We start from the raw sequence: 25,025 nt of genomic DNA on the forward strand, positions 1-25,025 counted from the left end.
TTCAGCTGCATCATACCACATCCTTAAACAGCAGATACACATACGATAAAGCCCTTGCGTTATGTTCACACAAATCTTGGCCAGCTGAGTAAGCAGTCATTCCTAGTTCACTTGTCAATACTCATGCTCTAAGATCCAAAATAAAAGCATGGTTGCATGTGCGACAGAAACAAGAATATCACTTACAATGGTAACAGATCAGATTATTTTCCAACAATTTGATTTAGTTCTCTGTAGTCCTATACGGAGATGCTGCCACATTGTATGTGATAGAATACTGATCTCCAAGGACTGACTGGCAGAGTTATGCCTTTTGATATAACTCCTCAGTAAAGCATGAAATGCCCTTGCTCTTTGTTCATTCTTTTTTCTTGGCAAATAATGCCTTGGCTTTTTAATGGATGGTTACTCTTAAATTTCTCATATTCTGAGTGCTTAATGCCAACTGCGAAACTGTAAAACTGCATGTATCCATTTCAGATCTGAGTAATTCCCTGTTACTGAACAGAAAAGTTTGACTCTTTGCTGCTTCTTAGTTAGATGTAGTAAAGTGTTCTCAAAAATCCTTTGGGATCTTATTTTCATTTCCTACTCTCACATTTTCTACTGCACTAACATTCATCAAATCTGCTGGCTTGCACTTTGTGCCAGTGGTTCATCTATTGGATATGGCTTCTTCTATTAGATGTTCACTTGGAAAATGAACAGGGATTCATTTTATTTCAAATCTGTGAGAACTGTAACAGTTGAGGGCTCTGATTCATGTTCGGAGGCAGTTTCGGACCGAATCCTAAAATGGCTTTGAACATTAGAGAGAGGTTGACATGAGATGTGTTCTTCCTGAGCAGCAGCAATTTTCAGATGAATATACCAATGTTAGCTGCTGGTACTTTTATGGCTGCAGATAGTTTATGGCTGTGAACTACAGCTGCTGAAGAAGCAGTTCACGCTGTTTTTCATCCTTCCTTTGCAAGAAAGCTACCACAATTGTGCAGCTGCTACTATGGCTTCTGCCCCAGAGGAAAACAACTTTATTAAGGTTATACAAGTGTTGGTTCACTTAGACAACATTTTTAGAAGGGATTTCAAAAGTGTTTGCAAAATACGTTCCTGACACTGGTTGCATAATTATCAATCACAATGAATTTTAGTGTACTTTTGTCTCGTTAACTCATGTTGATACTGAGAACTCACTGTTCTAATTTTACAGATCCATTTCAGCTTAGTTCAGGTGGTATACCTTTGCCAGTGAGTGTTATCATTAACAACTGGGTGGTTCAGATCTGAATCCTCTATTTTTAAATGTTTTTTGCAAGCCTGATCTTTCATGTGTCCCAGTTGGCCTGCTTGTATTTCATGGTTACTTTAGGTTACTCGTCAATATTCTAGTTAAGTGTAAAATAATCCTTGCCATCCTCTCAACTTCAGATTTCCTTCCTCCATTCTCTAGTTTGGGAAACTTCACTGGGCAGCTGTTATCTGGCAGCATTGCAGCAATCCTTTGTGATCATTTCCCCTGGACTAGGGCTAATTTATCTCAAAATCTGTGTTGGTATGTTGATGCTTCAGGGGCACAAAAGCCCTCATTTAGTGCTATGACAATTTCAGTGGAGTTTCTTCTTTCCACCAAACCATTTTTTTTTCTGTGGGTCCTGACAGCTTAGGTTGTGGCTGGATGTTCATTGAGCTTGCATGTATACGTGGACAGAAAATCTGGCAGTATAAATTTGGTTTGGTGGTGATCACATGACTAAATTTCTGTTAAATTAACCTAAGTACACAATATAGTCTTTGTGCCAGCTAATTCACAGGCTTGCTGCCTAATATCCCAAAGTGCTTTGCAATTCTCCAGTGCTTTGTGAGATGCCAGCCCAGCTGAATTCTAGGAATGCTTGTGAGCAACTTTTCTAAGGACTTGGCTTCTTTTCCAAAATTAGATCCCTCTTTCCAAAAACACAGATTTGCTGCCAAAAGGCCACTCCTACCTTGCTACTGCAAGAGTACCTTATGATCTCTTCCTTTCTACTTCCTGGATGCCATTTTCAGACACTGCTGGTGTCTTCCAAGTGGCTCCTCAAGTATCAGAATTTGCAGTAGAGTTGCATGTAGATTCCTTCTGGGAATAGCATTTTCTATTCATTATGGACTGCATACAAGAAAAGAAGAAGCAGACAGAAAAGGAGTTACATGAAGAGGCTTCGCCCAATTGCTAGGTCGTTTTTCAGATCTGAGGAAACGGCATGAATTTCAGATGAAGAATTGCCACTCCACAAAGTATCTGGATGTGAGCAACATGATGCCTAGTGGCATGAGTTATGCAGCAAAGATGAGAAGTACATCAGCAGAAAGAAAACTTCAGAATGCGCAAAGTAATATTCTTGGGTATCTATAAACAAGCTCATCATTTAGCAAGTGAGATCACCAACATGACTCCTGTTTTCCTATTGCCTACAAAAGTAGAAAAGTTGAAAGCTAGCACTGTGATGTGGAATGACACCTATCTATTTCTTTATAAAGTGCCTAGGCCACGCTGCTTTCAGATGATGGATGTAGGGAATGTCATTACAAGTTCTGTTCAGCTCCTGCCCTCTTCCATTGTACAGGGTTACTGGTTGAAGGAACATTACCAATATTCTGCCCTTCAAGCAGAGTTATTTTCACGGTTTTAGCTTGGCAGTGGGCAGCACAATTCTTTTTAGTGTGCCAAAATCAATGGATTTTCTATTCTTTCTTTGTATCTAGTTAATCTTGAATGCACCTCATGCCTTTGTTCGTAAAGTAGTCTAAGTCATCACTGTTTTCATCATAGTTTGACTGCCAGAAAGGAGACTTCATAGAGTGAGTCTGAAAACAACCTCCATATCAGGATCTCCTTTTACTGCTGTATCATGCACTAAATTTGTGAGTGTAAGGGGAGCAGATGGCTGAAGCCTGGGAGTGGGAAGCTGAGACAGAATCAGTGCCTGCTATGGCTTGTTCATTTGCCCGTGGGAACCGAGAGGGCCAAATTCTGAAGGATGCTCTGGCAGAATGTTCTATGCAAAATATCTAGCTACTTTCTGCTTACATACATGTACTTGCTGATTTGAAAGTAGTAAGGTTACATATTGTTTCTCTTATTCCTGGTCTCTAATTTCTGCAGCTCCTACTGCCTGCTCCTCTTCCTTGACAGTTCATGCTCTGAAGTTTCATATGTGCTATTCACCCCTTCACTAATCCATCTTTCATTAGGCCAAGAATGCCAATGGAAACATACATATTGAACAACAACAACAACAAAAAAAGTCAGAAAATTAATTGCTGTTTTGCTGTCCAAAAGGCAGTGCAAATAATGCAGAACACAATCGTGAAAAAAACGCTCAGCTTTTTACTGAGACCAGTTGTATAAAACTATTTACAGATATGCAGAACTTTGCAGCAGCAACATGAGGGGAAGAAACAAGAGTAGGGCTTGGTGTGAGTGCTTGCATCTCTCCCAGAGGGCTGGCCAACTGGCCAGATAGTGCTGCTTGCATGCCTCATCAAGGGGCAATTTCAAGAGACTACCAGATGTGACACAAGACGCCAGAGATTTAGCTGTAAGTGCCATCACTGCATACTGCTTGCTCATAGATCACTAAGTTGTCACCCCCATCAGCTCCTGCCTCCCACTTACAGACTCTCTGCAGGTTCATAGTATTTCTGAAAGGGACATCTGAGACCGCCTATCTAGCTCACTTATTCTTCCCTTTCTACTTGTAGGGTTGTTCAAATTCAACTCTCCAAGAATTAGTCACCATGAGACTCCTTTTTCAATTGCAACTGTTGCTCCAATTGTGCTTGCCATCTTTTTAGCAACAGAAGGCTGTTTGGCTTTAACCACAGGGAAGAAAACAGAAGCGTTCAGGGTTGAAGCCAGAACTATTATGGTAAGCTGTGTCTGCTTTGGGGATTTCAGGATCTCAGATCCATTTTCTAGAATAATGACTGCCTCTGGGTGCTAGGTGTGGAAGACCCACCATTAATGGTGTTGGCAAGCTGTCTCTGCTTACTTCTAGGATGGCTCATTTCCTGATGAAATGTCAGGAGGATGGCTGAGGTAGAGGCAGGAGGAAGGATGCAGCTACAGCTGATCATTCTGCTTATGACCCTTTGATCCAATTGTCTTGGATAGCTTTGTGTTTGGCCAGGACAGCCAAAGCATACTTCAAGCAAAGCATATTTTGATGTTTCTTATGTTCATAGTTCCTGTTGTATTCTAACAGCGAGTCCAGAGAAGAGCAACAAAGCTGGTGAGGGGGCTGGAGAACAGGCCTCAGGAGGAACGGCTGAGAGAGCTGGGGTTGTTTAGCCTGGAGAAGAGGAGGCTGAGGGGAGACCTCATTGCTCTCTACAACTACCTGAAAGGAGGTTGGAGAGAGGAGGGTGCTGGCCTCTTCTCCCAAGTGACAGGGGACAGGACAAGAGGGAATGGCCTCAAGCTCCGCCAGGGGAGGTTTAGGCTGCACATTAGGAAAAAATTCTTCACAGAAAGGGTCATTGGGCACTGGAACAGGCTGCCCAGGGAGGTGGTTGATTCACCTTCCCTGGAGGTGTTTAAGGCACAGGTGGACGAGGTGCTAAGGGGCATGGTTTAGTGTTTGATAGGAATGGTTGGACTCGATGATCCAGTGGGTCTCTTCCAACCTGGTGATTCTATGATTCTATGATTCTAAAATCCTGGGCAGGCTGTTAAGAAACCTGTTGTCTCAGTAAACATTTTAGGGATGTGGTTTTGTATTTCCAGACTACAGATAAATTTTAGCATCCTTAGCACCTTGCTAGAGGTGCAATTCCCTGGGTTGAGGAAGGCAATTCCCTGGGCTGAGGAAGGCAAGGCAACAAGAGCTCTGCATTGTTTAGCTTTCTTGTGTGATGGCCTGGCTTTGCATCAATGCCTTGATTCCTTTTTCGGTGTTGGGCACTAACAAGGGAGAAAGGGCTGAAACATAATAAAGGAGAGGCAAGATCCACAGTGAGTCAGGACTGTGTGGCATGGCTAGACAAATGTAGCCCACCTGCTGCCTCTCAGGATGAGGAACGTTATTTCCAGGGCCAGCCCTAAATGGGAGTAGGCAGAGTTGGCCTACTCCGCATCCTACACGGAGAGATGGCTCTGCACACCAGCAATGGCTCAACGTGCAAGGCTGCCAGCTGGAAATGTACCCAAGACTTGGCAGGGTAACATAGGCTTGATACCCAAGGCTAGAAAATAACATTCAGGAAAAATACGTAGCCATGAAAGGAGGCTTGAAAGCCCCATGACAACAGCAGTGAGAACAGACAAGGTTGTCTCGGTACACGGGCCATATCAGACTGTATGAGGCACTGGTGCCATGAGAAGGTACTGACTTGAGAGAAATCACAGCTTCCATCCAAGCCTTCCTTTCTTGCTGTAATGGCAGCATTGGCCTTGTTTTCTGGCTTGGGTGAGGTAAGCCACCTAGAAAATATTGGAAGACAAGATTTCCTTCCCTGTATAATCCCCATTGCATTATGGCTTGCTGTCACTGCCTAGAGGACAGGATGTGGTCCATCTTTCCCCATGGGAGCATAACACCCCAAGTCCTTGGCTGGTCACAGACAAACCCAATTGGCTGATGTGAGAGGCCACAATCCGAAATTTTCCATTCTAACTTCCTTCCATGGTATTTAAATGTGTATTTTCAGGGATGCTTTAATCACCGAGAAGCCTTGTGAGTCATGAGCTCCTAAACAGGCTTTGGATTTCTGGGTGAGAAACCACCCTGCAGACTCCCTCCTCTTTTGGGGGTGGTAGCTGCAGGCCAAGTCACTGGTGTGCCCATATTTCTGATGGGGCGTGGAGCCTGACTGTGGGACAGCGGCAGATCCAGAAGATCCAGATCCAGATGAGATACCTTCGTTGCATCCTCTCAGTCCAAACTTTCTGGCAATGGGACAATGGCTATTAACTGGAGGGGAGCAGATTCAGACTAGACATAAGGAGGAATTTCATCATGATGAGAGTGGTGAGGCAGTGGCACAGGTTGCCGAGGGAACTTGTGGCTGCCCCATCCCTGGAGGTGTTCAAGGCCAGGTTGGATGGGGCCTTGGGCGGCCTGGTCTAGTAGGAGGTGTCTAGTAGGAGCTGTGTATGGCACGGGGTTAGAACTGGATGATCTTTAAGGTTCCTTCCAACCCAAACGATTCTGTGATTCTACGGGGGTTTTATTTTAAGGCTTGAAAAACAATAGAACCATAGAATGGTTTGGGTTGGAAAGGTCCTTAAGGTCCCTTCAGTCTTAAGACCATCCAGTTCCATCCACAGGTGACCCAGACTAGGCTGCTCTAAGTTCATCCATCCTGCCATTGAACACCTCCAGGGATGGGGTATCCACAAGTTCCCTCAGCAACCTGTGCCAGCGCGAACAACACTGCCAGCAGTCTGGCCAGCAGCGTGCCCAGGTGGCCAAGAAGGCCAATGGCATCTTGGCTTGTATCAGAAACAATGTGACCAGCAGGTCCAGGGAGGTTGTTCTTCCCCTGTACTCGGCACTGGTGAGACTGCTCCTTGAATCCTGTGTTCAGTTCTGGGCCCCTCACCACAAGAAGGATGTTGAGGCTCTGGAGCGAGTCCAGAGAAGAGCAACAAAGCTGGTGAAGGGGCTGGAGAACAGGCCTTCTGAGGAACGGCTGAGGGAACTGGGGTTGTTTAGCCTGGAGAAGAGGAGGCTGAGGGGAGACCTCATTGCTCTCTACAACTACCTGAAACGAGGCTGTGGAGAGGAGGGTGCTGGCCTCTTCTCCCAAGTGACAGGGGACAGGACAAGAGGGAATGGCCTCAAGCTCCACCAGGGGAGGTTCAGGCTGGACATCAGGAAGAAATTTTTCACGGAAAATGTCACTGGGCCCTGGCAGAGGCTGCCCAGGGAGGTGGTGGAGTCCCGGTTCCTCAGGGACACGGTTTAGCGGCAGACAGGGCCGGCGGGACTCGGTGACCCGAGCTGCCTCTCCCGTCCCGGTCAGTCCCCGCCCGGCCCCGAGGCCGCCGCCCCGCGGAGCCTCCCCCGGCGCGCGGGGGGCGGGGGCTGCGCGGCGCCGCCAGATCCGGGTCTCGTGCCGCTGACGTGGAGGCGCGGGGCCGCCCCGCCGGAGCCGGGTGAGCGGGGCGGGGGGCGCGGGGCGCGGGCGCGGAGCGGGCTCGGTTGCTCCTCTCGGAAGGGGCCGCGCTCCCGGGGCTGCTCCCGCTCTCGGGGCTCCGCGGGGAGGAACCGGCCGGCGCGCCGTGCGGCTCGGTGTCGGGAGAGGGACGGCTAAAAACAGCGTCCCTGCTAGGAATTCGCCCTGCGGGTCCGCTCCAGGATGCGAGCCGCAGCGCGTTACGGTGGGGAAGGGTTTTATCCGCCTCGGAGGCGGGAGGATATTGTCCCCGGTCGGTCCCCGCGGCTGTCACGGTGCCTGGTCCTCAGATGTCCTGCCCTGGCGCGCGGCGGCTGCTCCCGTGGCACTCGAGAGGCCCGAGCCCGCTCCCCTCCTGCGGGACCCCCGTGCATCACCCGCATCCGAAACTTCTGCTTCCCAGCCGACACCTGTTTGTGCAGTCAGTCTGAGGAGTTATCCTTAGGATTATGGATTTATAGAATCGTAGTATAGTTTTGGTTGGAAAGGACCTTAAGGATCATCTAGTTCTAGCCCCCCCTGTGATGGGCAAGATCACCACGTCCCACCAGATCAGGCTGCCCAAGGTCCCATCCGACCTGGCCTTGGACACCTCCCAGGATGGGGCAGCCACAGCCCCCCTGGGCAACCTGACAGCCCCCCTGGGCAACCTGACAGCCTCCCTGGGCAACCTGACAGCCTCCCTGGGCAACCTGACAGCCTCCCTGGGCAACCTGACAGCTTTCCTGGGCAACCTGACAACTTTCCTGGGCCACTGTTTGTGTTGTATAGGGGCTGACCATCCAAGTCTGTGCGTATAGATAAGTCTTGAAAACCATCTCCAGTTTCCAGAGGTCATGACATCTAACTTTTTTGGTCTTAATAGCTTATTATATTAATGTTAGTGTGCCTGCCAGGAAAGGTACATATCGGCAGTGAGCACTAGTGGGTTACATCTCAGAAGTCTTTACATTGTTGGCTGTTAGAGTTCTGTGTGCTTTTACTAATTTCTCTTACTTTCCAGAAACAGACATTAGCTGAAAAAAAAGATGAAAATGAGAAAAAAAGAAATCTTACTTTTGATTTCTTCCTGTGTACAGTGAGAGGGAATAAATCCTTGATAATTCCATCTAATTCTTGTGACCTGTCCAGCTGAAAGAAATCAAGCTATTGTTATTGATCACTGATTTTTTAAAAGTGGCCCTGTCACTGGCAGCGTGGTTTGAAATTGTGGAAGCAGTTGGCAAAACAAAAGCAATCGTCATGTTAGCAGTACATGAGTTGGCTCAGTCCTGAGCACTGTTCCCTCAACCTCTTTGGTTCTTTTTCCCCATTTTGTAAAATACAAGATTTGCAATTTTTCCCTAACTCTAGAGTATTGTAGAGTTCTGTATTTTAAGTGATTTAAGATAATTTTGTATAAGGTGCTAAACAAGTGCAAAGGCATACTGGATGTATTGTTTATTATTGGTCATTCCATAAAGTATTGTTGCTTGTGCTGCTAAGGCAGGCAGAGACCTGCTTGGGGCTGTAAACTAGGAGGGTCTCCTTTGGAACCGAGATAGTGGTAGCAGCCATTCTGTAGTTCTAGGTGGATCTTATTTTAGCCCAGCCAGATATTATTTTGTTGACTGTCGAGATAAATATAATGAATTAAATCCCTTACATGATGCCTGTTGTGATGGTTTTGCAGCACCTTACCCAAACCACAGTCAGGTCCATTAAGTCCGAAGTGTATGTCCCAGTTATGTTCTGCAGTTGATGTTCTTCCCTTGTTCTGAGGGAAAAATAAGAGTAAAACACTTGTTGTTAAAGAAGCAGTCTACGTAAGACAATTGCAAAATGCATTATGGTTTTAGTCACTTTGTAAGTATTATCCCTGCTTTCAAAAGGTCTGTATTTGGTTTTAGAGAAAGTTAGTTTCTAATTGACTTCTTGTTTTGTTATTAATTTCTAGTTTCCTACTTTCATATATTTAGACCTAAGCATTAGTGGTGTGTGAATGTTATTTGCATAACAGAAGTATAACAAACCAAAATCTACGTTTGCGTTTCAGAATTTTCTATCGTAAATAATTTAGGTATTTCACGTACATTCTTAAAGACCAAATTTTGTCCCTGCTGAAGTTTGTTGTAGCAGAATTAGGTCTAACAACATCATGAGTCTTCACAGGGCCAATACAATGAAAGTAGCAAGGTCCTCTTTCTCCTCTGGCAAGCACACGTGAATGGAGAGGGTATACAGTTCCCTGACAATCATAGAATCATAGAATTGTTGGGGTTGGAAGAGACCTTAAAGATCATCTAGTTCCAGCCCCCCTGCCATGGGCAGGGACACATCCCACTAGACAGTAGCAAGTATAAGATTCTTACACTGTACGTTTTGAATACTTATCAGATTACTTATCGCAACAAATACAAAAATGTTTTGGTAGATGCATTTATACATAGAAAAATTGATGTCATCTGCCCATATTCTGCTTGGGAAGCAAATCAGAGAGCCTATGAGCTCACTTTGCATACATGGTATTACATGCATGCTTTACATACATGCTGTTACACTTGGTGTTAAGCATGCTTTCCATTTGGACTTAATAGGCTATAGATTCAATTCCTTAATACATAAAGTTCTATCTAGATGTGAATGACACACCCGATTCTGCAAAATGCTGAGTCCTGTGCAAGTACAGTGGAAGGTAGGAAAACTTTGTAAGGTTATACTCAAGAGCCAAATCTTGGACTCCTTGTGCAGGTAAAAAAAAAAAAGTAATTAATTTCTAAGACTTAACTCCTTCAGCTTACAGGTTGTATGCCTTGACTCACCAACAGCTAGCTTCACCGCTTCCCAAGCAGCCTCATTTGAAGAAAGACTCCTTATCTCCTCATGAAGAAATATAGTCAGAGATACAAGATCAGTCTGCCTTAGTCTTAGTAGACTTAGTTAGGCTTCAGTAGCAGTACACTGGGGAAGTACGGTCTTCTCTTTCCATCCCATCACCTATTCCACAATATTGGCTGGGACAGGAGAAAGGTCCCTTAGCCATGACTGGTGTGGTTTTTCATTTCAGGATGCTCGGAGAGCAGCCTCTGGCATTATTGAGTGGTTGTACATTTGCATGGTTATTAATTGAACAGATACGCTTCAGAAGCTTTAGTCAAAGTGTCTAGCTGGTGTTTTTACAGATAATGGAACAAATTAGTCCCATTTGGGTGGGAACAGATAGAATTACACTTGATAAAAGTTTTCCTTATTAAGATTAATTCTGATTCTTCTGCAGTTTTCCTTGCATTAAACCCCATGGCTTTCTGAAGCTAAATATAGTTTTATTCTTGCTTTATAAAACTGCTAGACAAATGTCAGATCCAAAGTACTGAGCTCTCCTAGGAAAGAAAAGATTTATATCAGGAAGAATAGAAGCTGTACAAAAATGTGGCATCAGCCATTTACGTGATATAAACAGCTGCAATGCTTTATTTGTTGAATCTTTGTCAAATACAGACCTCTAATAATGGAGCTTTGGTCTTTTTTATTTATCTAGTCAGGTGTATATGTTTGCATATTTGCTGTTACTTAACCATAAGAGCTTTGTTTTCAGCAAGGCAATCTTTTTAGAGAACTTGATAAAATAGTTTATGTCAGTTTTCATACATCAAAATGTTAGTTTAGGGAGGAAGAACAACTGTCTGAATGCAATTACATGAAGATGTAAGGAAAGGTTGGGGGTTAGCTCTTCAAACAGTTGGGCTAAATCAAATGTGACACAGAGCTTCCTGGTGTGAGTAGCTGTAGTTTAACAAGAATTCCTGTGCAGGTGGTTATGGTGTCATTAGGGGCTCATCACTTCCATATGCAGGTGAGACTGCTCAGATGGCACCTGTCATCAAGCACTCCTATTTGAAAATACTAGATAAAGCTTTTGTCAGAGAGCTCCATGAAATATAGAAATCTTCTTATGCATAAACTTTTCTTGAGCCATGGAGAGTCTTGTGTGCTTCAGTAGAACAGAAGTGCCTAAAGATGAAAAATGCCTTATTTTCTGTGGGAAAACTGCAGAGCCAAAGATGAGATGCATGTTGCAGACTAATTTAGCTGATCTTGTTAAATTGTACCATAGATTTTCCTTGTGCAAATTAATGTAACAGATTTAAAAATCTGTTGCTAGTTGGTGCAGGGCAGGCTTGTATAATTTGCATAGGGCTTTCCTTTTGATAATCTGAACTAGTCTGTGAGTCTGCTGAATTAGATGGTTGTTATTCTCTGGTAAAAGCTAGATCATCTTTTAGCTAAATATATGTAAATAGCCAAGCCCAGAAACCCTGTTAATTGCTGCAGATTCACTCTGGTGTTAGTACTGATTAAAAACTCTTCTAATTGATAAGCTTCAAATTGTTTACTGCAGGTATGTGGAAAACCTGATTCAGCTTCCATTGAAGTCAGACAGGCACCCACTAGCTTCAGATAAAATTTGATCTGGCCTAAAGGGGTTAGGAGTAGGGCTGCCAGGGAATAGAGCTGCTTTCATCTGAAAATTGAAAATCCTGCTATCTTTCTCAGCATGCTGCTACCCTGTTAAATCTGTTTGCACAGAGGCAACTTATTAGAAACATGTCATCCCCAGAGAAAAAAATAATTAAAATATTCCAAAGAATTTCAGAATAATTTTGTGTTTGTATGTGACTGGAGTAACATTAGGGGGTAGTGTATTTTTACCATTTCAAGGATTTAGTAAGGTATTTTATAATCTAAACAATTGTACTCTTAATAAATGAGTTTCAGAAAACTCTATAGCTCATGGTTTAGGGCTGTGCTTATTGGCTCAGTATGGTGGAAAAACATTTTTTATTTGTTTTGAAACTGTACATTTTTTTAAAGGCGTGAATAAGAGAATTTTTTAATGTTTATTTTTGCAAAGAGATGGAATGTCTAAACATTTCTGAACGATCAAACCTCAAAAAAAATTACCTCAAAATGATGAGTTATTGCAGGCTGTCTGAGCTGCGATGACTGCCAGGGTGCTCACTGTTAGCTTAGGGCAGCTCTGAAGTATCTCAGCTTAGCTTTTTTTCTCTTACAGACTAAGCAAAGTCCCTTTCACTCACAGTTCCCATGGGTTTAGAACCTGTATGGGGACCGTTGTTACAGTTCAGCTGCTGTGCAGTGGCTTTGTTACACCACAGTAATTTGCTCATGAGTCCTGTTTAACGCTGAATCCGCTTTGAGCTCTCAAGTTGCTTTGGGACATTTGAATGTATTAATCATTATCTTGATTCATAAGTCTTGGAACAAGAACAGAAGTGTTTTATGGATAGGTTACATAGTTTGTTATAGGAACACATTCTTTTCTCATACTCGGTCTTTTAAAGTAAATGATTAGTTTTGTGTCATGAAGCCTGAAAGTTAAGTGCAAAACACGTCATGGGTGGGGGAACCAACAGCAAAGCCGGTTTCCTTGTTCTACTCCCATGGGGAGGCTGGTGCCAGATGCTCGCTTCCACTGTTCTGCATCTGCAAGCAGTACCTTTATTCTTTCCTCCCTACCGAAGTGTGCTCCCTGGAAGGCCAGCTCCTCTTTCATGTGTAGCTGCTTGTTCAGAATTAGGCTTGCCTACATTTTGCAACATAATCCTGTACCCTGACTGGCATGGGGTGGCGCAGCACAGGTGTCCCCTTAGTGCTGGTGCAGAAGTGCTCTCAGCAGGGGTTTCAGATTCATTGTGTGTTGCTCCCAGCAGCAGCACATCACTCCTACAGCTGCAGGGATGCTGAATTTAGGAGACTGGCAGTTATTGCTGGGGAATGGGAAGAGGAATGTCAAGAAGCAGTGGGGCAGTTTGTAGTGCTGGAGACACTAACCAAAAGCAGGATAGTAAGCAAGTTTGCCTTGGAGTTCTACTTGCCACTCATGTAGAAAATGAGTGAATGAGAGTTCTTGCCTTACAGAAGACAACAGGAGAGGGCTCCCAATTTGCTTTATAAGCTGGTTGAAATACAATGTGTTAGTAATTTTACTCTTTTGCATTAACTTATGTCAAGCAAAATTATTAAATAGCCATTAGTCACTCACTGCAATAGAATTTTGTTGTCCTGCCATTGTCACAGTCTGCTACACTAGAAATAAATGTTAAAGTGAAGCTGAAGCACTTGCTTAGCAGAAAAAGGATATTATTCTTGGATGATGTTCTGTGTCATCGACACCTTCTCTTAATTAGCTCTCATATTCCAAGAGTTTTCTTTCAGGAAAAGGTCATTATTTTGACAAAGGATGACCAAATGCTGACAGCTGGAGTTCGGCAATAATGTTCTGTATCAAATATCAGTAAATGAATTCTGAAATAGCAGGACTGCTTTTTTTGGTCCGTGTCCGGATGTGCATAATTAGCTCCTTTTCAAATGTTTTGCCCAGAAAAAAAGTTAAGCCACCTACATGAGAATAAGTAAATAGTGGTTTTTAATCTTGTTGGGTTTCATTTAGCTCCCTTGGGGAATTTAGTTTTGATTGCTGACGTCAGCCTTGTAGCTAGAAATTTCTCTCTCTCCTTATGTATTGAGGAGCGTCCATGAAAAGAAAGGTGGGGAACAGTACTGGAACAGTGAGGGGTTTTGATGTGTGGGTTCTTGTCCTCTGAGAGTTGTACTTGACACCAGCAAGCCTTAATTAAACTGAAAGAAACATCTGTGTTGTCTGCTGTATTTCCGTGATATACCATTCTGTGTTGAACTGTTGCACTTCAGCATACCTTGGATCTTGGTTAGCCTCGTCCACAAATGTTGAGTTTCCTACCAGTTTGATACTGGCTTCTGCCACCCTTTAAAGTGATGTGAGCTTTTTCACACACTTCAGTGAGAGAAGAGTTGTAATGCGTGGCTGTGGTAGGCTTTTGACTGTAATTATGTCTTTTAAGTTGTCATGCTCTGGCTCCTGTTTCACTGCTCTAGGAGCCGGCACTGTTGCAGAGTCACCAGAAGAATTTCCTTACCCACTCAGAGCAAGTCCAAATGTCCACATTGGTGTGAAAATGCTGGTTTCCCAGCGATGTTCACACAGTTGTGTTGGTCATGCAATGGCAGACTTGTGCAGTGGGAACAAGGGATGTGCCAGTACTCTACTCATCTTGTTATGATCTTAGCATACACTTCTCAGTTCTGGGCCGGTCTTCTTCCTTGATTTCAATGTGTCAATGTAGTATCCTTCAGTGGCTGGCTCAGCATGTCTTAGTTTCTTTGGGTTTGCTTCTATTTATAAGGAGTTGTTTTGTATTAAATTAGCATTTGTAAGAAGCATGACAGATGGATGACACTGGAAAATTAATTAACCATTTACCTAGCAAATGACATGTGAGTTGGTAGCGAAGTTACACAGTAGTATGCCTTGAGCAGGATATGACAGTTCTCTTTTACTGGTCTTGATGTTGCCTACATCTGTATGCATGGTTAAGCACTGACTTTTCTGTGAGGAAAGGAACTTGCTTAGCTTAATCTGCGTTGAAAAGTTCATCTTGGATCTTGTTAATTATTCTGAGAAAATTTGCAGTGCAAAAATATGCTTGCCAGCTTATTAGGCTACAGCTGGAAGTCCAGGGAGATGTGCTGATGCTTTCATATACAAATTCAGCTGCTTCCCCCTCGCATCTCTCCCCTGGAATTACAAGGAAAGAGAATGGAGAGGGTTGCTTTATACTCTGAAAGTGTTGCTGTGTCTAGGAGCCCTCTTTGGATGTTATATCATTTATCAAAATCATTACAGCTCTTTTCCCTAGAACAGCTAAATGGGTGATCTGAACTGAGACAATTAGTTGGAGAAAGCTGTAATTGGAGCCACACTTCACTGTGGCAGCGCTCCTCCTGGCAGGACCCACATTTATATCTTGCTGGTTTGCTTTTGCTGCCCAGTCAGCCAGTTGGTTTTATTTCGTCCAGAAAACTCAATTTAATGCCCAGGAGGAGGTCTGTTAGAAAAGGATTGTCAGTAGTACTCTGGAGATCTGTGACTTTACAGAGCTTCTGGATCCCGGTCCACTGAAGACTGTGAGAGTGCTGGTATTTGTTTCAGTATAAGTAGGATGGAGCTGTAAGTGTGAGAGAGATGATGGGAGAGAGCTTCTCTTGCGTTGTTAATACAAGGGATTAAAAATTACCATTATAAAAAGGGGAAGAATAATGTTGTGGTGTTTCAGACTTAAGTTCTGTGAGGGAATATTTACTTGAACTCTCTAAATTAGAATAATAGAGAGCAGATCTGTGGAATGTTTTAATTAGTATTAATTTGTATACAAGATTCTTCTTTGTAGAACCTATTTTTAGCCTTGTTTGAGCAGAGGAAGTTGCTTTGTGAAGGCAGTTTCCTTAAAAATTCTCAAGCTTATTTTTGCCAGTTCTGTAACACCACCAATTTAAAACTCCTGAATAGGAAATGGACACCACCTCCACTGGATACTATGCCAGCCCCATGGCTTCTGGATTAATTTAGATTTAGTCTACTGTCTTGTATTGCCTCAGGATCACACATCCATTAAATTCAGGCAGAAAAGGGTTTATTTATGTATTGTAAGGTGCTGCTTATTTTTGCTCTCTGTTTTCTCCCTGTTTCTTTGGTTCCTTTTGTGATGCTTCTTCCCTATTCAATGGCAAACACTTCTGTTTTCTTACATTGTCCTGTAGTTATATCCTGTGTTTTAGTATTCCGTTCCTTTGCTTTTTTGATGGCTCTGTTATCATTTCTGCCCTGTTCCTCCTTTATATTGCACCAGTGATAGGAAATGTCCTGCCTTTGTGGGAGCAGCAATTGAAAATACCAGAAATTTCACCAAGGTCTTTGCAGGTGAAATCAGCCAGTACTATCTACACATCTCTCTGGTTTATTTTAAGAGAGAAACTCCAAATTCATGCATATTATTTTTCCCCTCTATGCTCTAACCCAGTCTGAAGAGAAATTTGATGCAGAAATCAATTCCCTGCCCTGTCTTACTCACAAAGTTTAGTAGTACAACTGAAATAATGGGAAGTTAAATAACAGACTGGTGATTTGGATGTAGGTAGTTCATAAAACAAAATACTGGGTATTCTGTGGGAGGGTGGGTGTGCATGAAGTACAAATATTGTAGGAGATGGAAATAAACAGGAAAATGCATTTTGTAACAGGATATAGAAAATTCTGAGTTTGACTGTGATTTGCTGGATTTGAATTTTCAGGCTTGTTTTGGTTGGTCACTAATAAGCAATATTGCCCTAGTGAAGATGTCTTTATCTATTATTTTGCTGTATACCTAATTGATGTTGAATTGTACACTGTGTTACTAGGCAGGGCTTAGTGAGTCCAGTCCCTAGAAGAAGCAGGGTATAAACAGATTTTGGAGTAACCACTTGTGCCAGAGGCGTTTTGAAGTGCCCAGTAATGAGTCAGCTGAAGCGACAGTTGTTCCCGGAGCACTACAAGTGTCCAGGGGAACAAAGTGGCCAAGGAGGAGGAGAAAGAGTCCATTAAAAGCAAATTTCCCCCAGCTTGGGTTAATGGGTGCTGTGGTTGCACAATCCCAGTGCCTGGTGGTTTCTCTGGGACAGGACTTCATGTGCAGAATTGCAAGGGTGTTATGCTAAAAGAGACTGCTTGGAGGTCATCTGGAGATGTGCAAGATGATAAAGAAACATACTTTGGGCATGCTGTGAAGAAAATAAGCATAGAAGGGGTCAGATATTGTAAAAAAAGTATGGATACTAAGATGGCTTAGGTACAGGTAAAAATGTGAGGGAAGAAATCCTTTTTATGGAAACCTGAATCCTTTAGGAGATCATGGAAGAATATAGGAGAGAGGGTTTCTGTCTCTTGATATTAGGATAAAAGTGAACATTTTATCTTAGGGGCAGTGAATTGTTCATGCTTTTGCTATTTTACCCCGTTATAGTTTTTCAGAATGCCTGCAGAGGCATAACAAATTATTTGCTTGCTTTCCACATTTTTTTCAATTATATACATATTTTCATTTGTTCTGCCACACTTCTTTCAAACTGAACTCAGAAGCAAAATTAACTTTATAGCTTGTTAGAGTTATTTGACAATTGTGCTTTGAGTTAGTGCAGTTAGGTAAAAAATGGTAATGAGGAGCTGAATAGGGTTTTGTTTCCCTTTAAAGTAATGTGGAAAGATTCTGTTATTTCTTTGCTCGGCTGTGCAGTATTTGCGCCCCCCCAAGGATTTCATACCCTCAGTCTTCCAGGAAAACAACAACACAGCAAAAGTAGTTCTTTAGCAGAGGAAATCTTCAGCCATTACATGTATTGTGTATGTGATAGTCTACATTTTAAACATGCCTGGATCTAGGAAAGATAACAGTTAATGGACTTAGAGTTTTGCTACTGAAGAAGCCAGGTTTAGTCTCTGATAAATCTGCTCTAACTCAAATTTATGTATCCTATAGAGAAAGTAGTTTTTTGAATACCGGAATTATAAATATTTTTACACACTCCTTTATTCCAAGGAGTAGAGATCACCAATATGTGCACTTTGACAGTCTTGCTAATCAGCGTTGTGCTGGAGTCATGTTGGAGGGCATCCAGCACATGGAAAATTGACAAAACTTCTTGTTTGCCTCCATGCTAGAAAGGAATTCAGTTTTGTAGTGGTTAGGGTGGAGGGAGGCAGAGTATAATTTCTATCTCCCAGGGCTCACCAGATCCATGCTATTTACTCAGGAGAGGTGTTGCTGAATTGGGAAATAATGTATAGCCATTGCAATAGTTTAAAATGCATAAGAATCTCCAGGTACAAAAACCCAATCAGACTGTAGCCATAATGATTGCTTTTTTTGATAGTAGTGTGTATAAAATATGATACATAGCTGCAGGGCTGGGATTGGGGAAGATGATAAAAGAAGAAACAATTTGCAATAATTACTATAACTGAGAATGCTTTTTTTAAATCATGAGAGACTAGAAATATTTTTCAATATGTCTTAATTGCCTACAATTTCAAATGGATGCTCAAGTCAAAAGGTAACGGTGGGCTTTTATTTCTGTCTTAAATCATCGGAGTCCATCCTCCACTTTACTTCCAAATTATGGTATTTCTGGCTCTGGCTGCAATGTTTTAATTTCAGTAGTACTGTTTATGATTGCCTCTGTGGGTCTCTTTACACTGGAAAGGTCATATTGTATCTTTGATGGTACATCGTATTTGTCCCTGTTTAATAATTCTCTCCTTTATTATGTTATTAGTTTGCTTAGTCTAGAGGCTGTCATATGTACTTTCTCAGCTGTTATCAGTGAGAGCTTTGGCATATTTACCAAATGTATCTTCCAGCTGTTTGTAAACCCTGTGAATTAAGTACTGCGCTAGCAGTAATATGACCAAACAGAAATACAGTAATTTTAAGATTATAAGTAACTTGCTCTGTCAGAGTACTTGCAGGTATTTGATATCATAGCCTTACCAGTTGCTGTTGTCTTACTAGTTACTCTGTAAATTCCAAGGAAAAAAAAGTAAATAAACAGTAAAACATACAGAAAAATAAGTTAAATAAAATAAAACTGCAAGGTTGTTTTTCTTTCTCCAGGTCACGAGGAAAAGAACAAAGCACATCCTCCCATTTTCTGTGCTAGACTGTATGTAGAAGAACTGTATTTATGAAAGGTGGAGAGCTGGTGTGACTCTCAGCCAAGAGGTCAGGGCTGGGCAGAAAAGTTAGCTGCTGACATGAGATCAGACAATTGTGAGTACCAGGAGGCAGGCGGGAAGCACACTGCAATTCTGGAACAGGATTTTGTTACTAACATGCTGCCTAAAAGCACACAGTGGAGCCAAGGAATCCTTCTCTGTGATGTGGCATATCATCCAGGGAGCTTGTGAAGTTAAATAAATTCTTCTGTTGCTGACTACAGTCCTAGTGGTTCTGAGATAATTTCATGAAAGTTAATATAGTAGCTTTATAATTAACTCTCAAAAAGAATCATTAGATCATCTGCTGTGATTTTCAGTATATTCAAGAACATTATATCTAAACTAGAGCGCTTCTGTGCTTCACTCAGTAACCTGTGTTTGGCTGAAGTGCATCTGAGTGTACTGAGAGGTGGGAAATTCACCCTTGCTTTGGCAGTTCTTTGCATTGATCAGTTACTGTAATCGTAAAAATGGCCTTGCTTCTTTGTTGAATTTGTTTGATGACAGCTCCTGTCATTGGTTCTTGATCATCCCTTCATTGAAGAACTTCTCAATGCTTAAGTTTATTTTTCTATGCAAAGGTACTTGCGCTTCACAACCAAGTCGTCTGTTGGTCTTCTCAGAACGTTGCCTGATTATTCTCTCTTAGAGTCCAGGCAAAAAGCCTCCATCCCCTCAATGCTTTTTTTTTCCTCCTTTTCAGTGTTCTTTTTAATAAGTAGACACCGCAGCAGCTTAACGGCACTAATGTTCAGACTCCGTAATGAAGATACAAATACACCTTGCCTTTTCTTACTGCCTCTCTCCACCATGGCAGAGGGTAATACAAAGGAGTGGTAGGCATTGACAGAGGAAGGACTTCTGAAACGTATTTTCTTTTTTTCCTCACATCTTTCTTCCCGCAAAAGGGAAAACTGTTGTGGTGGTATATTCTGTGGAATGAAGACAGAGGAATAACCTCTGTGCCCCCTATGGTTATACAATTTCTCTGCATGAATTTAAAACATAAAATGCTCGTGTGTGATCGAGGCTGTAAGTTTTTATAGTTGATGACTACAGAGCATATAATGTTGATCTAGCATACCCATATCAAACAGCTGGCACCTTCCTAAACCACTTGTTTTAGGAAATTTAGAGGTTGTATCTGCTCTATGCTGCTGCATTTATTAAGTTTGGCATATATCTCGTGTTAGAGCCCCAACGTGTGCCATACAAACACAGTCTGAACCTAATTTTATTATTGCCAGGTTAACAAAAATATTTTGATAGCTTCATTATGCAGAACTGGTCTAATACATTGTAAGAGTCCTTATTCAAGAGAAATCAATCTCTGATTTGACCGCAAGGATAGAAGTGCCTTGCAGTCTGCTACACATTTTGACCATCAGTTAAGTCACTTCAAAAGCTATTGCTAAATATGCTTGTATACACTTGACATGTCTAGTGTAAGTGGTTTTAGCAGGTGAATAACTTAGAATTGATTCCACACCGTGTCCATTACAGCTTCTTTGAACTTGCCGTATTGCTAAGTGAATGACCTATTTCTTTGATCTAAAATTAGTATGTGTAGCTCTGTTTCTAAAGTGTTTTCAAGTACATCCACTTTTGCACCCCTGCTGCTTGCTTTCATTATACAATGAAGATGATTGTTTCTCCCTTTAGCAAAGAACTTACCAGGTTTTACATTATTTTCCCGAACATTGATCCAGAGGGAGAATGCTGCTGGTTTGTTAGGATTTAGAAGTAAAAGTTCCCCTGACTTCTCGAATTGTATTGGTGCACTTAAGAGTCCCACCATGCAGATAAGAGACTAGAACTTAATATTTGTGGTTCTTGTTTGTTAGGATGTATTTCATTGTGGCATGTGGGAAAATCCAGGGGAGACACACAAATTCTTGCGAAAAAAAAAATATTTGGGTCTTTAAGGAAGCCCATGTGAGACACTGCTTTCAGCAACATTGAAATGTAACCGCACATACCAGACTTCTTCATTCATGCTGCCAAAGGAATAATGGGATTACCCTGCTTTGTTTTGCTTTTTCGCTCAGGCATTAAATGAACTGAAACTTGATGTGTGAGTCTCTGGAAAATAAGGTCAATTGAAAAAGAGTTTATTGTCCTTTTATTCTTATTCTTCTTAGGTGTTCACAGATAAGTTCAGTTTTGTCCAGGAAACCATGGCAGAAGGTGGATTTGATCCTTGTGAATGCATTTGCTCGCATGAACATGCAATGAGAAGGCTGATTAATCTGGTAAGGATAACATGAGGATATTTGGAAGGGTGGTTATTCAGACATTACTTCAGCTCTTGCAGATTTGCAGTTACTGATGCATTTGATTCTGCTTGTTCAGTTGCTTGTACATTTCAAATCTGTGTATCTGACTTTCTGATGAGCTTTTGAATACAAAAGATAGCTTTCTGTTTATTTCCCAGGGCTGCATATCAACGGCATTTACAGTGTTTCTTGAAATGTTTCTTTGTTATCCTTTTTTTATTCTGCATTAACCCAAGGAAACTACCCTGCAAACTCTTCCAGTTCAAGGTGGTACCATACATCTAAAGTTCCGTGTACTCACATGGCAAGATAACAATGTCTAAATTTTTAAAACTAACCTTTAAAAAAAGGATCTAGCAATTCTGAGTTTTGAGTTCTGTTTCTTGCTATGTCATGGGTATGGTTGGGCAACTTCAAGCAAGTCATTTTACATTGCTGTAAGTGTGACCTGTAAAATAGCAATGATTCTCTGCTGATTCTTTGTATGGAACTTAGTTCACTGTCTATTGAAAAAAAAAGGCTACAGAGTGCTAGTTTGTTGTGGTTGGTTTGTTTTGGTTTTGGTTTTGTTTTAAAGTATATATGTCTTTAAGATAAAACTAACAATTTTAACCTGTGAGCAATTAGGTAAACTTGATTGTAAGGCTAATTTGGTTAAACTATTTTTTTTCAGATTCCATATTACATCATCTTCGCTCTATGTACTTTTCCTTGTTGATTTTTATGAATTTGGTTTTATCCCATTTTCTTTCTTAGAGCGTAAATTAATGCCCTTTTAGGTTACTGAGTACATAAGCTGCTCAAGGCAGTATGTGTGAAAAGCATCCACTCTATAATCAGGCCGTTCTTCAAGAGGTTTCTTATTTTAGGAACTTTATCAGGAAAATATGCATCCACTAGGCTGTGATAAGAGTGGAGCTAATGTGCAAGTCCCCCAAGAATGTATGGCTGGGAATAACGAATTAATTTGCGTGCTTGCCCTTAAAATAAAACCACTTCCATTTGCATACATCCACAAAAGAACAAGCAGCACTTTGCAAGAAGTATATATAGCTTGTTCTTGCAAATGTGTGGGTTGCACTTGTATAGCCCTGCTTCACCCTGAACATAAAATCCTGAGTGTCCACAATTTATTGGCCTTGGAGTGCATTGTTGTGCTATATCATTTAGAGTGCCAAGAAAAGAACACAAAGCCAAGTAGATGCCATACCTGTGTGTGCTTTCATGGAGCCTGGCTGATGCCATTCTCCAGAATGACTCTGCTTGGAGTCAGCAGAGTTCACACGTGTCCATAATACGGCACTGCTGAACCTGTGCCATTGTCTTCTCACATTGCACCCCTGGGCCTTTGCACACAGAGTGCCTCCTCAAAAACACACAGGCCACACTGGGAGCCAAAGTGCCCCAGGCTAGTCTCTCTCAGTTGGGAGGGACACATCACTGGTTGCAGGAGAAGATAAAATGATCCCCTATGAGGACAGAGGAAATGGCAAGCAATTGTTATACTGGCCACAAGACTCTTGGACTAAACATCAAAGCAGGAGTTGCCAAACAGCCCAGATCCATGTAGTGCCCAGATTCACATTCCAAAATTACAACAAATAGAGCATGACTGCATAGCCAATTCCGTGTGCTTTTTGGGCCTGATATAATTTCCTTTTGGTAGTGTGCAAGTGTGGTGAAGCCAGTGCTTCCTTGGTACTCATTGACTTGCTTTCTTATTGCTGAATGAACAGAAAACAGTTTTTTTAGGGGGCTGGAGGTACAAGGACTGAAAGGGATGTGTGCTGGTGTTAACAAAATTATTCAGGGTGGAAGGGACTTCAGGAGGTCATCTAGGCTGACCTCCTGCTCAAAGCAGGGTCAGCAGTGAATTCAGACCAGGTCATTCCGGGCTTTTATTCCAGCGGAGTCTTGAAAACCTTCAAGGATAGCAGTTCTGCAGCCACTTGGAGCAATCTGCTCCAGTGTTTGACAGTCCTTGTGGTAGAGAATGTTTTCCATCTACTGGTTTAGTTGAATGTACCATACCCTCTGCCATAGAGTGCTGTGAGGAGCTTGTCTCTGTCCTCTCAGTAACCTCCTTGTAAGTACTAGGAGGATGCTGTTATATCCACCCAAACCCATCTCTCGTCTGGGCTGAAGAAGCCCAGCTCCCTCAGCCTCTCCTTGCAGGGCAAGTGCTCCAGCCTGTGGTGACCCCTGCTGAATTCACTTAAGTCTGTGAATATATTTTGTGTAGGTAGCTCAAGACTGGATGCAGTATTCCAGAGACAGGTTTAAAGTGTTTTAGTACAGGGGTATAATCACATCCTTCAGTCTTCTTGCACACTGTTTAAAGGTCAGTGCTGCGGGCACAAGGTTGTAGGAGATAGACGCTCCTGTGGAGGACAGTTGTCTCTTCTGTAGAGCCTTTGCATCAGTGCCCATCCTAGCTCATGCTTCCAAGTTAGAGGTGCTATTTAAAAATATTCTGAGCTCTCCCTGCCCCCCCACCCCCATATTGATGCTTATATGCGTTTCATTTCAAAGAAGGATTTTCCCTATCCTTAACATATTTGTGCCATATCCCACAGTTTTGTTGATCCTGGACCTTGGAGCTTCTGGACACATGCTAAAGTGGTGATAAAGGAACCTCCAGGACCAAGCTTCAGGAAGTTGGGAGGGAGAAAGGAGGATGAATGTTTGCTGCACTTGCCTCTGAGGATTGTCAGATGCAAATCTGAACCAGTACAGTTAAGACTTTTGACCTCCATTCAGCATTTTTATTTTTCCTTTTGCTAGGAGATACTGACAGGTGATGGTACGAGTTATCCAGTTCTCTTTATGTTGGGGTCGGAGGATCCTAGCTATGAATGATATAGGTGTGTTGTGTCCAAAGTCAGATGAGGTGCCACAAAAGTCTGAGATTTTGTTCCTAGGCTGCTCCATGCAGTGTAAGGTGGGTGAAAACGGGTCATCTGGAGAGACACTAGTATTTGCATTGTGAATGTGAACAGAGCATATCATAGGTGCATGCTCTTGGGCACTCACCAAGACCAGTCTAACAGCTTTCCTGTGTAGTTGCAGGAATGGAATTTATTGCTCAGTGTCCAGCTTCCAAAATGATGATATCAATTAGAACTTGAAACTGTGTGGAGTAATGGGAAATACCCTATCTCATCTCTGATAAAAATCAAACCAGATGCTCCTAAATACTTATAAGAGCAAATCACTAGCTGGGGTAATTCAGCAGCATCTAGAAAGGAAAAGTCTCAATAGTCTCAGCAGCTAGAATATCCTCGTGTAACCTGTTGCATGATTTTAGCAAAACAATTGCTAAACCTTCATTATTGTGCCTAACATTTATGCTTAAGTGAGAGTTTCCTTTCTAAGCTGTTGTTTTGTCACTCAATCTCAGACAACATAAGCAAACAGGAATTTTAGTATTTCTTTTAAAAGGAACTCTTGGACCTTGGTTCTTGAAGTTGCTGAATCCCACAAGCCTCAGTGGAGACTGGGTGCCCACTGCCTCTGAAAGTTGCATCCTCAAAATCTTTACTCCAAAACCATTGTGATACAAGAAAGCTAATCAATCTGTAGTTGTTCAGCTGGTGGGGGAGAAAGTATCCATCGTGTTCTATACCCACAGTCATTCCCTATATCTCCTTAATTGTTGATTCTTATGTTGTATAAAGCAAGCCAGAGCACATTTGAATGTACCTGGGAGTACTTGTCAGGATTTTGGAACAAATTGTATAAAAAGGTCAATGTAGTTATCTCCAGGCTGAGTGTTGTAAATCCAGAGGTTCAGAGTCAAGATGAAATTTAGCAGAATAACAATGTAATTGTAAGAGAAGCCCAAGTGTGGAAATGTACTTTTAGGATTTTTCAGTCTGGTAGTGATGTTGTGCAACCCCCACAATTGATGTAGACTTTAAGAACTTGCATTTAGGTTAAAGTAAAATATTTTTTTACAGAAT

The 25,025-nt window shown here is 42.1% G+C and overlaps 1 protein-coding gene across 1 annotated transcript in view; it reads left to right on the plus strand.

The window, feature by feature from the left end:
* The first annotated feature begins 7,071 nt into the window (after nucleotides 1-7,071).
* SMIM14 (small integral membrane protein 14) overlaps nucleotides 7,072-25,025 on the plus strand; it is a 38,641-nt gene continuing 20,687 nt past the window's right edge. The window contains exons 1-2 of the mRNA XM_069856191.1: nucleotides 7,072-7,138; nucleotides 20,929-21,039. Of these exons, the coding sequence (XP_069712292.1) occupies nucleotides 20,965-21,039 (75 nt within the window). The 5' untranslated portion in view covers nucleotides 7,072-7,138; nucleotides 20,929-20,964. The remainder of the gene's footprint in view (nucleotides 7,139-20,928; nucleotides 21,040-25,025) is intronic.

This window comes from Phaenicophaeus curvirostris, chromosome 4 (genome assembly GCF_032191515.1).
Source record: "Phaenicophaeus curvirostris isolate KB17595 chromosome 4, BPBGC_Pcur_1.0, whole genome shotgun sequence".
Classification (NCBI taxonomy): Eukaryota; Metazoa; Chordata; class Aves; order Cuculiformes; family Cuculidae; genus Phaenicophaeus; species Phaenicophaeus curvirostris.